General features: G+C 43.1%; 1 protein-coding gene across 1 annotated transcript in view; it reads right to left on the bottom strand.

The window, feature by feature from the left end:
- Positions 1–16,427, bottom strand: part of LOC138560069 (calcium-activated chloride channel regulator 1-like) — a 620,781-nt gene that overhangs the window by 336,899 nt on the left and 267,455 nt on the right. Inside the window, exon 5 of the mRNA XM_069642744.1 lies at positions 657–834. Within this exon, the coding sequence (XP_069498845.1) occupies positions 657–834 (178 nt within the window). The remainder of the gene's footprint in view (positions 1–656; positions 835–16,427) is intronic.

Genomic DNA, 16,427 nt, shown 5'->3' with positions numbered 1-16,427 from the left:
CAGTATTCCGTGTTTTTTTGTTTTTGTTCCAGCTTTCATTTTTTTTTGGGCAGTTTGCCTTATGTTTTAGTTGCCCTTTAATTTAGGGTGACTAAAACATAAGGCAAACTGGCCAAAAAGAATAAAAGTTTAAGAAAAATAAACACGGTAATACTGCATTCGCGCCGTTTCCGGGACCCATCCAATCCTCCATCCGATTGGCTGCAAAAGACAGCTGCCGTTAGCCAATCGGATGGAGGATTGGACGGGATCCGAAAACCCGGAGACTCCAATATTCCCACCGGCACTACCGTGTCAAACCACATATGCCGTTGCACGTTTGCTAAGCACCACAACAGAGAGGCTGCTACGATGCTTCCGAAACTTGGGACAAAGCATGACACGTAATGTCACAGGATACTATGTTACTTTATCAGTTAATTGTTTTATTTCCGAATAATGTTTTATGCATTTTTAATTTAGGTGGTAAACCAACAGTCTCATGTACATAAAGTCCTGTACAACAGTTAGTAGAGCTAATGTAATCTTTTTAATTTGGAATAAAAGTATTATCAAAACATTTTTATAACACACATGCAAAAGCACACAATAAAAAGTAATAATCCACAAACGAAAGAGGAAAATCCAGATCTGCACCTTGCCTGTGGAACACTCACCGTGGACAACGATTGCATGTACATGATAGATGCTGTTGTAGTTTGGTATTTCTCAGGAATGAAGGTACATCCCTCTTCCAAAAGTCCTGTTGAGGTATCAGGCATACATTGTCTAGTAGTGCAGGAGCGCCCTTTGCATTCTGTAATTCCGTGAATGCCATGAACATCTTTTGAGCACCTAAAACAGAAGGACATTAACACACAGAAATTAAAATGATGTGTCAACCTTTAGACCTTTAAAATGCAAAGCCATTGACCGATAGGTAAACATAAATAGAAGTACAGATGTTTTTAAATAGGAGTCTTTTACAAGAAATCTACTTACTGACCCAACTACTGTTGTGTACCGTATCAACGTTGATTTTATATCCAATGATGCAGAAGATTCAATCAAGTGTATATCTTCAACCTCGTCAACAGTATTTTCCCTCCAGGGTTGAAGAAACGTAAAAACATTGCCCATAGCGCATCCTAAATTGAGGGTTGCCTGGGTCCACAAGGAGTATCAACATAAACTCTGGCTGGTGTAGCAGACTCCTGCCAGTATCTCCCTACACCCTTGCTGGTGTAGCAGACTCCTGACAGTGGCAACCTTGGACAAGGAGCTCCCTTCAGTCTGGCTGGCGTAGAAGAGTCCCGAGAGTAGCAACCTTGAAGATGGAGCTCCGTACATACTTACTAGTGTACAAAAGTCCTGACAGTATCTCCCTATATCCTGACTGGTGTAGAAGAGTCCTGCCAGTGGCATGTGTAAATATGTTCTCTGTAAAGCGCTTTAGTGAAAGCGCTGTATAAAAACACGTCAATATTCACTCTGGCTAGTTTAGAAGAATCCTGACAGCGACAATCTTGAACAATGCACAAAATTAGACGATTTAAATGGCAGTTTCTTTTGGGTAGTGTTTGTCATAAATCCATTGGCACTGTATTCCCTAAATTAAGTGCCGTGCCCGCAAAATCAGGGGGATACCCTGATGTAAATCTCGTCCGTGGCCAGTGGAAATGAGTGAAAGTCTCCATTGCCAGTCATTTCCCACCAGATGATGCGTCCACTCAGCTTGGTCATTATTACTGCACATGGATGGGTGTTCGTCTTGGTATTAACTGTGGTATGTAGCACACAGTGCTGGCCTGTGGTCATTTGCTATGTGAACATCATCTTGGGGTATGGGGCAAAAAGAACATGGCTTCCTGAAATGCCCTGCTTGTGAACATCACATGCATGGGAAACATGGAGTCTGGTTTTACTATGCCCTTTTTATGTACTGTATACTGAGGCATTGTAACCTGTATAAGGTGGGCACAGAGAGCTATAACATTGCACATGGTATGTACACACCACTTACTCGGTCATTAAGAACAATGTGCGTGTCTTGCAGTCATGCCTAGTAGATGTTAAATGCAGTAGTGGGGATGTAGTGAATGGCCATCAGGAACTACAATGCATCTGGTGTGGGTTGGGCAGGGATGGCATCTGGAGATGTTGGAGCCAACTGTGCGCCATTGACTTTGATGGTTAGTGTGGGGCTTGGGTGTTAGTTTCTTGGTAGTATGGCCCGGGGTGTCAGGCTTGTGTGAAGTCACTCTGTTAATCCTACATGGATGTTGTCGTCCTTGCACATACATTTACACTTTAAAAACAGGACCTTAGTTCTAGTACATTAAACATTCGGGATGTCTAATTAGTGGTTAGTTCATGGGGATGACTTGTTCCAGGATGGGTGAACTATTGTGCCCACCTATCTCCTGTTATTGGCTGCTCTATCCAAGAGCCCGGTAAAGGGGTGAACATGCACCACAGATTTGCATCCCTACAATCTTTTCATATAGATAGACGACACATTTAAGGATTGTTGAGGAGTTCGCTAAGCCATTGGACTTAGAATTCAGGGAGTATCTTTATCTTGACAGTTTGTATTGAGAGGCTGTTTTTTTATTCCTGGGGATGCTCCAATTACAATATCTGTCAGATACAGAGCCACGGTTCACAATAGGATGGTAGAGATCCAAATGTAAAGTATGTTTTGGGTTTGAAGGTACCATTAGCGTCTGGCTGAAGTTGGTGCTTAAACAGCTATGTTTTGAGATGTGTTCAGCAGGATGAAAGAGTTTTATCATGCCTGACAGATACAGGCTAGCTAAATATTCATTTTCTTCAGATTAAACCACAGTTAATTTCAAAATGTAAAATTGACATAGCTCGATTTACAGTGTTTATGCTTTTGGTGTCAGCCCTGGGACTGGAAATATATAATTATATGGCAATTTAGACACTGTTTTGTTGTAGGTTTGTTTTACCAGCTATTTTACCAACGAAGAGGCAGCTTTATATGATTTTCAGCATGAGATCATGGCCATCCTTTCTTATTTTTCCTCGAGTAGCCCAACTGGGCAGTCACCGTGCCTTCGGGGTATTTATGCCCATCTGCCCCACATGCAGTCACTCTGTGTAGAATCACCTCCTCCAATTTAATAGCCAGTAGATTTTCACTATAGGAAGCCTGCAACATATCTTTGCTCAATTAACTTGTTGGGCAGCACCTAAAGGCCTATTTTGCACAGGTGAGGGACACAAGAATGGTTTTCAGATTTCAGTTTCTCTGTGTGGAAGTGAAGGGAGATAATAAACCCAACGCACCCTCCTGAAATCTCCTGCACGTGAATTGGACTGCCTCTATGATATGATGTGATATGGCATTTACAACGCGCCTATACACAAATATTTCAAGGCGCAACGAGACACGGGAGGCAACAGAGGGAAGACAGAAACAACAAACTTACTAGGCCAGGTGCCACTGAGATCGCGCAAGTGCAGGGGAGTGGGGGAAGGGGAAAGTGCGAGAGGGGAGGGAGAAGTGCAGTACATAGGATAAACAGTAAATAAATAAAACAATAAATAAGAAGTGCAGCCAGCTGGTGGCAGGTGAAGGGTAAGTGAACACATCAGGTGTCACGTGCTGGTAGGGGGCTGTAGGGGTACAGAAACAGCCCCAGAGTGCAAGGGTTTCCGGGGGGGGAGGTGGGGCAGTGCAGGTGTGCAACTGGCAGGGAGCGGACCTGGACCTGAGAACAGAGGGTACCCAGGTGACCCGTGCAGTTTCAGTTTCAACCAGGAGTTCAGCAGGGGAGAGGAGGAGAGAAAGCACAAGCAAAGATGAAGGTCTTGAGGTGCTTCCGGAACCCGAGATGGTTCTCCTCAAGTTTCAGGGAGGCAGGGAGGTTGTTCCAGAGGAAAGCCCCAGCCGAAGAAAGAGATCTACCACCAACTTGTTGCTTGGAGAAGCGACTGACCCTGAGGGAGTTGGAGGCGGATGAGCGAAGAGCTCGAGAAAGAAGACATTTAAAAAGAGAGAGTTGAAGATATTGACGCCCATGCCCCAGAAGACTTTGTGGACAATGCAGAGGGTTTTGAACTTGATCCTCACAGCCACTGGGAGCCAGTGCAGAGATTTCAGTCCTGGAGAGATACGATCCCTGGGCTTCAGGCCAAGGACAATTCTCGCAGTCCTGTTCTGGATGAGCTGCAGAGGGTAGAGAGTAGAAGCAGGCAGATTTCGAAAGTGGCTGTTGCAGTATTCCAGCATAGAGATAACCAGAGCTATGGAGACAGTGAGCTTCTGGAGGAAGGAGAGGAAAGGAAGAATACCTCTGAGGAGGTGCAGCTGGTAGTGTGACTTCTTAGAGATATCCGAGATATGTGAGACGAGAAGGAGAGTGTGGAGTCGAAGATGACCCCGAGGGTTTTAGCCTCAGAGGTGGGAGCAGGAAGAGGGCCAAGAGAGGCCGGCCAGAGAGTGACAGGAAAGGTGGGAGAGGGTGTGCCAATGAGGAGAATCTCAGTCTTACTGGCATTAAGGCAGAGATCATTGGCGGCACACCACTCCTGGATAGCAGACAGTCAGAGATGAGAGAAGGAGAAGAGGTGTCAAAGGGAGCCTGAAAATGAGCAAAGTATCATCCGCATAGCACTGAAAGTTGGGGCAGAGAGCAGCAATGTGGTGGCCAAGAAGTGCCAGGTATTGGTTGAACAGCCAGGGAGAGAGGTTAGACCCCTGGGGAACACCAGAGATAGAGATAGAAGGGAGGAAGGACCCAAGTTGCACCTCGGAGGGTCGATCGGAGAGGAAAGAAGTCAGCCAAGCCAGGGCCTGATTGATGATATCCAGGTTATCACAGAGACGATTGAGCAGGATGGCATAGTTGACTGTGTTAAAGGCAGAAGAGAGATCAAGTAAGATGAGGACACGGGGTGTATATCTCTCACTCTAGCTGTGATGGCACCCACCCTCCCTGTCACTACCTGCACCACCTCTATGTTGGAGTGAAAATGGGCCTCTGTGGACTCAAACCTATTCTCAAGTACTGTTACCGTTGTTGGTGATAGCTTTAAGTCCCCTAGGTGTAGACATCAGGACAGACTCTCCTCGGGAAAATTGAGGTTCTCTGCATAGATCCATCCCCTGTTGCATCAGCAAATGAAGTCAGTGCCATAGCAGGTGCCCTCTGGTTCAAGAAAGAGTCCCTGGTGGATTTGGCCGTATGGTCATTGAAAGGTATCCTCTGTACCACCGTGAAAAGGGCCCCCCACCAGAAGGAAGGCTGATGTGGCAGGGGTGAGCTCTCGCTAATCTGCCATTAGAGAAGGTAATACAGAGGTGGATTGCCATGATCAACACCAGAACGTAATGAGATCAGGAAGCCTAGGAGCCCTTTGCTGATGATGAAATGTTCCCAGCAGTCGCATCCTACAGCTGCCCGTCATGGTTCTTTTCCATGTAAATCCCATGCCAAAGGTGTCACCCTATCCAAGATAGGTATGTATGGTTCTTCACCGGTCTCAGGGCAGAACGTGGAGTGCTCCACCCTGGCCTCCTCCTCACACAATGGGCATGCTCATGCCAATGCTTTTACCACCTCCAACTAGGCAGCACCATCTTGGATCCCTCAAGATAATATCAGGAGAAAAAAGCACAATTGAAATATATAGTGTGCACGATCTCCACAATCCAGTGCCTCTGCTGCATGGACTCTGCAGTACTAGGGCTTCAGGATATGCTGCACAGTAGCCAAATCTTATCTCCTCACTGGCATAACAGGCCCACAATTGGAGCTTGCGCTGGAACCTACAGGACTTGCGCCCATTCGAGAACCTAGCTAGATCCAACCCGCATTTCTCCTATTAATGATTATTTTCCAGGATTTCGGTATAAATGCCCTCAAAGAAAGCCCATTACCCCAAGCGTGAGTAGTACATATACTACAACAAGAATATTGTGTGCATGGGAAACCAGAATCCACATAGGACACACACTTATTATCAGTGCATAGTCAGATATGCTGAGTGTCATTTTTTGCTAACTCTGTCCTCATTCTCCTTCTGCGACCCTGTGTCCTACTGACTGACTTACTATTGTCTTGGGTGTTCTTCCTTGCCTTTATGAGTAGCAAGAATACCATTAGGCAGGATGTTCACTCTTAACCAAACGTCTGATATGCGTCACAGATTTAGCATCATATTTTGCGTTTACCTAAATATGCACAATAGAGGACACCTATTCGGGAGCCAGGGTAATAGGATATGAAATATTACTATGTAGGTATTGCAAAAAGCAGGTGTTGGAGTTAGTTAAAACAAATCTGCATTGACCAGTAACTGAGGGCCTCACCCAGGGACATCACCTTCAGGGTCAGAATTGTGACAACAAGAAACATATTTATGCATTTCGTTACTTGTAGAACGTCCATTGCTATGTTTATTCTGTAAGAGGAAAGTGTGCACTGGGAGGTTGAACATATTAGGAACAAATACAACCAAGGCCTATTAAAAGTAACTAAAATGTAATGAAGATGTTTCTACACGGTAATACATAAAACGTGTGGAAATTATAATTAAAGTAGGAAGCACAAAGTGGGACTGTGTTTAGGATGATTGTAGTAAAAGCCACAATGACTGCTCAACTTGGATAGTATGGATAAATGTAGCTTCTTGCCCATAGTAAACATGTCAGCGTCAGTAAGGTAACCAGTTATCACCTGAAAAGGGAAACACATCTCAGTTCAATGCAAATAACAGAACCTTGGACAAGAAACAATCGTCAACAAAGGCTTGTTGTTGTGACCTAGCACCTAGCCTAGCACCTGGCAGGATGGCCTGGAACCTGAGGGCATGGGAGTTCGAGGGATGACGGTGGAGGACAGGCAGTGAGAGAGCCAGAGGAGGTAGAAGCTAATCACCTGCTCTCCATACTTACCTTCCTACTTGAACTGAAACAATAATGCAAACCTACCTTTTTTACATACCTGGCTCTGGAGTGGTACCTGTGTCCTGCCTGAAGTTAATGCCACTCCAAGATTCTACACTTGTTTCTGGAAGCAGACACGTTAATGTACACAGAAGGGTTCTATGTCTATTGGTCATTCTGAATTAATCGACCCTCGAAGTGATTCGACTTCCATGATCGTCCTTTTAAAGTAACTGATTAGTGTACATTAATATAGAAAAAAAGGTTGTACTTTATCGCCAACTAGTGCCAGTCCAAAAGAACTGATCTACCTTAAATCCATAAAAATATCAAGATTTTTTCAGATCGTGTGTATAATATTCGAGCTCACCTTCTTCTCACTTGTCAGTGGAGGTGGTCGCTTGCTGCTTCCATTTCCTGTACCTATCCCTTAACCCTAAACATCACTGAACCCTCAACCCCATTATTGTACCTTCCATCCAACCTCTCTCCAAGCTGCCACTCCACTCCCATCTTTGAATGACACCCCCCGCAACCTGCCTTAACACCATCTCAACCACCTGGCCCCATTTCTCACTAGCCACGGGGATCCCCCTGAACCCTCAACCTTTGCTGATCCGCTTTCCTGTCACAATTCCCTCACTCCTAACTCCCCTCCCTGAACCCCTAACCCCATTATTTGACATCCCAGTCCTCCACTCTCCACATCACCAACTGTATCTCCACCCCAGTTTACAGCAAATGGTGATGACAGTTGAAGAACCAGTGTGGTTACCTTTGGGGCTTAAGGGAGAGTCTTTACCACACATTTGGGCTGTGACAAAGTGGGGTGTGGCCTGCCAGCACCCATACCGCTCTGTGTGTGCCCTTAAGGAGCAGATATGTCTCTTTGGAAGTGGAATCTGGAGAGTGGAGAGATCAGAAAAAAAAATAGGATGGTGGTACGCAATCTCTCCCCCTGCCCCTTTCTACGTGGAACCACTTTGGCCAATTTGCTTGGTAGTGCAATAGTTCTACACAATGACGACTTTCACTTCAACACCTCCATTGAAGTCTATACATAAAAGAAGAAAAATGCTGGCAATATGTGTTTAAATGTGCAAACACAGGCATAATTACCCACATAATCACCATTTCAGTTGACAAAGATCTCGAGAAACTAGCCATGACGGAAGCAATATGAGAACATTAATGAACTGCAAATAAATACAAGAACTGCTGCGTCAATACTGAAGGTGTTAGCACTAGTAACCATAGCAATGACAGGCTGAAAGAAAATCCCTGAACATTTATTGGATGCTGCGTCACAGTAAGGTGCTGCAGCTGCAAAACGATAAGGAAATAGAAGCAATATCTGGTTTGGAAAATTCTGAAGGAATGATGCACTGGTAGGGTCTACCTACCGGTGAAGGTAAAAGTTAAATTGTAGACCCCACCATGCACAGGTTCCTCCATGAGATTACACACTGTTGCCCACACTAAACAACAGGAAACAAAAGTGAATTCTGTGTGAACTACATAAGTAGTTGTTAGAGAAAAGCATAATCACATTTCTGCCAGACCTACTCTTGGAAGATTGTGAGAAAAGAATAAGAGCTATCTTAGAAGCGAATAGAAAAGAATCTGAGACTATAAAAAAGGGATGATTAAACAAATTAGGGAGTAAGGGTCGAATGAGCTCACCAGTTTTATCAAGGAGATGGTGCATTATCTCGTTTCTGAGTGATGCAAAATGAAGAAAGAGCATGGGGGCCCTGGAAATTTTGAGGCACCCGCACGCACAGATTCAATAAAAGCCCATTTACCATATTGTTTCAATAATCTCTTAGATAGTGCAGCATGAGTACTCAAAAACGCAGCAAACATTTTAGTGCTGAACAGAAAATAAAATAGAGTTTGGTGACTAAACAAGGAACACGAGGAACCGTAACTTTCCACAGAGAACAGGGTAGATTGTGAAAACTCATAAACATTGCATGGAGCAATATAAAGAATGAGTGGAGTAAATCACAGACTTGAACGATGTGCAGTAGGCAAAATACTGACCTTAACCTCAGAGAAGGCTCCCGGCACCATATCATAATAATTGTCGATCTATTTCCATAATACTGCAATAAACAGTGTTCTGTGCTTCTTATAACCTTACAACTAAAGTCCTAATTAGTGCATATTCACATTTTCCTATCAGTGAAAGGTTTTTTTATTTCTAACTTATATATTTTAAAAAAATGTATATTTACTGCAATATACATAAAAAGATGTATATATTTGCATATATACATCACAGGGCATGCAGTAGCAGCCCTGTAGTTATGGTTAAGTTTCTCAACTCATAGAAAGAGCACGTTTTATGTGGCTTATAACTTTGCCCCACTGGACGAATCCTCATTTAACGTTGCAAAGTATATAGCCCCCGCAAAAGATTCAGTGAGGTTTAGTGCAGTTTCGGCAAGGGAAGGCAAAGTTATAGGGGGCACCCAACATTTTTGGAAATCCTCATAGGCACAATGGAAAAATAAATTTGCTCACACCTACAGCCCAAATGGCTGGATGGATTTTCACCAAATGTGCACTAGGAGCAGCGGCTTTGTACCATAAACATGCTTTTGCAAATCCATTCAGTAGATTTTTTTTAAACGCACAAAAAGTAAACTAAAATGAATGCTATCTTGGGCTTGTCCGCGGACTCACTTCCCTATTAAATTGTGTAAGCTGGTCCCTAAAAGAACCTTTTTGGGTTTTTTTATTTAGTATTTATTTAGTATTTTTCTTTTTATTTTTGCACGAGAGGTTAGGAAGTAAGGTCAGGGAGGGAAATAAGGGAAGAGACACCAACCACAGGTATGGGGGGGCAGGTGGACAGGGGAAGTTGTGGGGCATGTGTACATTTTAAGGTAGGGCCAGTGTTTCTCATGCTCCTTGATTACAGCCTTAAAAGCACTTTGAAACTGCTCCCCCCTGCAGAGTGGTGTGTTGCAGTATATACACAGTACTGTTGTCTTGAAAACATATAGAGCAACAGCTTCTTTTATGGCTTGCAAGGTAGCTGGTGGGATTTTCTTCCCCACAGGAGCAGCCTGTGTTGTGGTAGTATTGGTTGAGGAAAAGGAGGTAGAGGAAGACAGCAAACTACTTCCTGAGAAAGGAACATCCTTTCTGATAGCATTCCGTGGTTGGATTTAGTGTGGCGGCGAAAGGGGTGGTTCCATAGGAGTACTGCCCAGGCTGTCCGCGACAGAGTACAACAGTGAATTTCACCTTGGTATCCTTAGCCTTTGGTACATCCCCAACGGTAGTAAAGAACTGCCACAACCAGGATTCTCTCTTGGTGCTAGAGGTAGTAGTTTCCTCTACTTTATCTTCCTGGTCCTCTTGATTGTTTTCTGCCACTTCTTCCGTTGTGTAGGCATTCCAAGCGCTGGTGGTGGTTGTTGCTCCTGGCAAGAAGGGATGACAATAGCTGATGCCATTATTGTAGATGAATAACAGTTTGGGTAATATTCTTCCAAGCATGTGCTCTGTCTTAGATTGCAAATGAATAATGAGTAAAACTAGGTCTAGGAGCTGTGAAAGGGTACATTTTCAGTTTGAAACTTCCTAGATCAGCTAAAAATGCAGTTTCGAACTGTTCGCAAATCGTTGAGCCGTTCACAAACACATCATCATACCCCACGCACACGTGTGGTCACGTGACACTGGCCGGAAAGTCTGCGATGATGTCAGATGTTTGCGATAATCAGCAAACATAAAAACTGTGCAAAAAAAATGTGTAGAAGTGTTAAAAATGTTAGTTGGAAGTGGAGAATGGCACAGTTTTATAGTCAAACTTTCTACATTAGCTGAAAATGCTGCTATATTGGGTATGATATTAGGGTGCACTGGTAAAGACCCATGAAATTCAGTGAAAAAACGTTGTTAAATGGACATTATGGTTACAAGTAAAACAGGAACCCTCCAGAAATTTGCCAGTTATGGTAATCTAAGCAACCATAATTCACGCCACCACCGTGCACTGATAAGACTAACACCCAGGACATAAAAGATTACATCACAAATGTCATTGCGAGACTTATGCTCGGCCTCAAGCCCAGGGACCGTATCTCTCCAAGCCTGAAATCCCTCCACTGGCTCCCGTGGCTGCAAGGATCAAGTTCAAGACCCTTTGCATTATCCACAGGGCTTTCTGGGGCCAGGGCCCGCATTACATCCAATGCTCGCTTCCTAAATACCTTCCTTCTCGAGCCCTTCAATCCGCTAACTCCAACTCTCTAAGGGTCAGGCATTTCTACAGGCAGAGAGTGGGCGGTAGGGTGCCTTCCACTTGAATGGCCTCCCCTCCCCTCTCAAACTTGAGCCGGAACACCTGAAGCAGCTCAAAACGTTCCTCTTCTCCTCTGCTTTCTCTCCCTCTCCCTGCCCTGCTGACCTACCTGTCTGCGTTACCAATTGGTTGATTTGCCTCCCTCAGAGTCTCACTGGGTACCAGGCTCTCTCTTGATCTGTCACCCCTGCACTTCCTCTGGGCTTTCACACACTTAAGGCTGTAACTGTAACCTCTACTTTCCCTTTCTGTTATGTAGTTTCACCAATAACGATGTGACACTACTAGTAAGTTTCATAGTTGTATTGTAAGGAAGTCCCTCACAGCATATCTCAGTCTAACTCATCCTCTTCTTGTGTCTTTCTCAATCTAGGTTCTAGAACCACACAAGATGAACACTCTAATAGAATATGGAACATGCATAGTATAAGCTTCTACATTATAACATCTCCTCCTCCACATTGTTTATGAATATTGTAACTATAAAACTATATACACTATAACTATGTACAGATTTAGACTCAACACATGACTTCCAACTTTACACTGCAATTATTTACATGTAAAGGATACACATGATGATTCCTTGGTGGTTCTCAGATGGCAGATATAAATAATGTACATTAATGTATATTTGACAACCTCAATAATAAATAAAATCCTTCTTGAAATTGTGCACAATTGTTCTAGGTCTCATAGAGGTTGCATTGTTTCTCTGATGGGTAGGCTTCCTCACTTGTTCAACGTCACTTTGAATTTGCAGAACACTCAGCTTTATCACCAGGCACCATGCATCTATCCTTCCATGTTCCTTGTGAGGAGTATCTATTGTCACTGTTCTCAGATGGCCCTTTTATTCTTGTTAATATGACATCATCACATGACCACCTGTTGCCATCCTCTAGAGTCACCGCTTTTTTTGAGCATTTAACCACTCTCTGTGGGGAATGATACTTGGATTCTCCTTTAAGAACTCTCTTGGGTTCTCTTACTCTAACCCAATCCCCACTCTGAATTTTACTCTCCTTTACATGCTTGTGATTGGCATAATATTTTTTATATTCTTCTTGTTTCTTCTTTATTCTTTTTACAATCTCCTCCGTATCAATGTTCTTACTTCTCTTGAGAGTCATTCATGCAGGTCTCAGTCTGTTTGTGGCAACTCTTCCTCTCATCAGTGTGAAAGGTTCCACTTCTGTCACTGACTGTGGAGTAACTTTGTATGTATTCAATGCCTCTTTAAGCGGTTCGTTCCACAGAAGATTATTTACAATGGCTAATTGTATTGCATCTTTTATAAAGTGATTCATTCTTTCTACTAATTCATTTCCTATAGGGTGATATAAAGCTGTCGTGCTGTGTCTGATTGCTCTCTTTTCTAGAAATTCTTGGATTTCTTGTGACATGAATTGAGCACCATTATCTGATATTAATTCTTGTGGTTCACCCTCTCTGCTAAATATTTCTTCTAGAAATGTTTTTACTTTTCTGGCAGAAACAGACTCTTCAATGATTCCACACTCCACCCACTTGGATGTATAGTCAACTAATACGATGAAATAAATCTTTTGTGGTTCTAGTATCTCATACGGGTCTGCTATGTCAATAGCCAATTTTGTCCAAACTGCATCAGGTACAGGTATTGGTTGCAGCGGTGTCATTCTGGTAATCTTTCCTTTATCACTCACTGCACATGCAGAACAATCTTTGACCATGGCTTCCAAATCTCCCCACATGTTGGGCCACCAGTATGCTTCTCTCACTCTTCTCTTCGTTAGACTTCTCCCTACATGCCCTTCATGTGCAATCTCCATTATCCTCTCTCTCAAAGCTACAGGCGGAATAATGCGATCTCCCCTGTAGATGCATATCTCATCACATGAAATTTCATCTTTTATCTTCTCCCAAGTTCCTATGCTTCTATTAATCTCTTTCCAGTCACTCACCACTGCTCTCCTCAACTGTTCTTGTTCTGAATCTGTCTTCGTAGCTTCAATCCATTCTTCTCTATTGAAACTAGGATGTACTTGCGCAATGACGCAATCAGTGTTTTGATCCTCCATTGTCTCATCATTTTCACTAGAATCTTCACCTTCACAGATACAAGGTAAATGGGAAAACAATCTGCCACCAGATTTGTTCTCCCTGGAATATACTTTATGATTACGTTGTACTGCATAATGATCAGGATCCACCTTCTAATACGTGGAGATGTCAAATGTGGGTTTTTTGGATTCATAACATGTATAAGTGGCTTGTGATCCGTCTTGAGTTCAATGGGAATTCCCCAAATACGTCCTTTGAAATGTTCCAGGATCTATTTCACTGCTAGGGCCTCTTTTTCAATAGTTGAATAGTTCCATTCCATTCCTTTCAAAGTTCTAGAAGCAAAAACAATTGGAACCACCGATCCATTTTGCACTTGTTCTAAAACACCTCCTAAACCCATGTTACTTACATCCACAGATATCATGGTATTGGCACTACAATCGAACATCTTGAGAACAGGTGCTTTATTAATTAACATTTTGATTGTCTCCAGTTCCTTCTTGCATTCATGGGACCATTCAAATTTAGTACCTTTATTCATCAAGTTTCTCATTTGACTTGTTCTGTCGGCATAATGATCCACAAATTTCGAATAATATTCTGTCAGGCCTAATAAGCTCCAAAGTTGATCTTTGTTCACAGGATCAGGTAATTTAAGAATGGTGTTCACAAGGGTTTCTTTAGGTTTTATTCCCTCTGCATTTATGGAGTGTCATAGGTATGACACCTCCTTTTTCTTTATTTTACATTTTTCAATCTTAAGGGTAAGACCTTTTTGTTGTATGACCTGCAACACTCCTAGTAGTTTGGCATCATGATCCTCCTCAGTCATAGCAGACACCAATATGTCGTCCTGAAAATAATATACACCCCGTAAGCCCTTGAAAAGATATTGCATCAGTCTCTGGAATACAGCAGTTGCTGACGCCAACCCAAATGGCATCCTTTTATATCTAAATGCACCCAGGGGTGTTATGAACGATGTGAGGTGTCTAGACTCTTCTTCCAGGACCACCTGATGGTATGCAGAGGATAAGTCCAACGTAGTGAACATTTTTGCAGGCTCCATGCTAGTGAGCATTTCTCCAATATTAGGCAGTAGATGCCGATCCACCCATATGCTGTTATTGATATCTCTCAAATCGACGCACATCCTTATTGACCCTTCCGGTTTTCTTACAATCACTATGGGAGAAAGCCACTCAGAGCTCTCAATTGGTTCAATAATGTCCTGTGAACATAATGTCTCTAATTCTTTCTGTAGTGCTTCCCGGGTGCCAATAGGAATATTCCTTACTTTGTGAACTACTGGCTTTGCCCCTCTCTTAAGAATTATGTGACGTTTGAAACCTTTGAGCAAACCAATATTATCATTAAACACCTTCAGAAAGTTCTTGACCAAATCTGCAGTGGAATCACAACTCTTATCTGTTATGCACAATATGAGTACATCCTCACCTGGGTGTATCTTGATCTTCAACAATGCCTGTTCCCACCAACCTAGAATTGAAAAACCATCTTGGGCTACATATAATCTGCAATATGTCTTCCTCCCTTCAAAGTCCAAATGTACCCAAGTATAGCCTACAATATTGATCGGTGTCTTACCATAACCACTCACTCTAACTTTGGTCATGTGTACATCTTCCATTTTCTTCTTTAACACATTCAGATATGTCTCCATGTCTACCATTGTATAGGGAAACCCTGTATCAACCATGACTTGTAAGGTGATGCCATTTATAGCCACAGGCACCCAGGGGCCAACAGAACTTTCTATTGGTGTGAGTGCAAATATCTGCACTTCTTCTTTGAATCCAGTTGTAATGGCCACTATATCATCTGAACCACCAACTTCTTCTAGTGCTATCACGCTATTTGAAGCACCTCTTCCAAACTAAGTGTTATTCCTTGCCGTGTTGTAGCGTGAATTGAATCTTCCCCTTCCTCTGGAAGTGCGGCGAACTTTGCCAACATGTCCTACTTGTCCACATTTATAACACTCAGCCCTATTTGCCGGGCAATCTCTTTCCGGGTTTGCAAGTCTGTACAATCCGCAGTTACCACAGCTGTTCTGTGACCTACAGAATGTTTCTCTGCTTTGCCTGGAGTTCATGCCAAAATCCGACTTGACTATTCTCTTCACAATTGCAACTAAGGCCTCTTCATCTCTGTTGGATCCCTCTAACTCTTGGACTGACTTGATGTCAACATACTCTGGCTTATTTTGAACCTCTTTCATGCACTTTTCCCCAAGTTCAATTGACCTGGCTATTTCCAGCACTTGTTCTAGCGTTGGATTCTTTGCTTGCCATAGTCTTTGCTGGATCCAGGGATCAACTACATGCAGGACAATCTGGTCCCTCAAATACTCATCCGCAATCCCGGTAAATTTGCATGTAGATATCAGACCTCTCAATGCTGCAACATATGTATCTACTGATTCATTCTTGCCTTGCTTCCTAGAAAATAATCTGTACCACTCAAGTACAATGTTAGTTTTGTTCCCAAAATGCATGCCCAGCTTAGATAATGCAGTCTCATATTTCCTAGCACTGCTAGCGGAATCACTTGTCCCTTCCTCCGCATCACCAGGATCTGGCAAAGTTCCGAATATTCTCAAAGCCTCTGCCCCCACACAATTGAGCAAAGTAGACTCCTTTAAATCATCATTAAACTTAGCCCCTCCAATTGCCCTTAAGTATACTTGAAAATTATCCAGCCACTACTCCCATTTGCATACTGGACTCCCCGGCTGTGCAAGGAATTTTACAGGGGCCACAATGTTCTGCATGGCTACAGTAGCTGTTTTGTTGCTGTGGTGGGATGTGTGTCTATTGAAATGGCAATTTGTCTTTAATAAATGATATGCATGCCGTACTCTTGTTTCTCCTTCACTTCAACCAATGCATGTCATCCGCAGCTTGGTTCATGCACGTTTCTCTTTTTTTTTTGTTTTTTTTTGTTGAATCATGCTCCACACGTGTCTACTGTGCAGCGTGTCGAACATCGTCGTAACTGCTAATCTTTCACTGTGATCTCAGTGCTGTAACGCACTTCAAGCGCCGATCCTCAACGTAATGTTCATAACATATGCCGTTACCATGGTATCAAACTCCCACAAAATGGCGGCACGTAGCGTATGCACCAAGGTCCTTT

This window comes from Ambystoma mexicanum, chromosome 1q (genome assembly GCF_040938575.1).
Source record: "Ambystoma mexicanum isolate Mex_15411 chromosome 1q, UKY_AmexF1_1, whole genome shotgun sequence".
Taxonomy (NCBI): Eukaryota; Metazoa; Chordata; class Amphibia; order Caudata; family Ambystomatidae; genus Ambystoma; species Ambystoma mexicanum.
The sequence above is the reverse complement of the archived record's forward strand: the minus strand, read 5'-3'. Positions and strand labels throughout refer to the sequence as shown.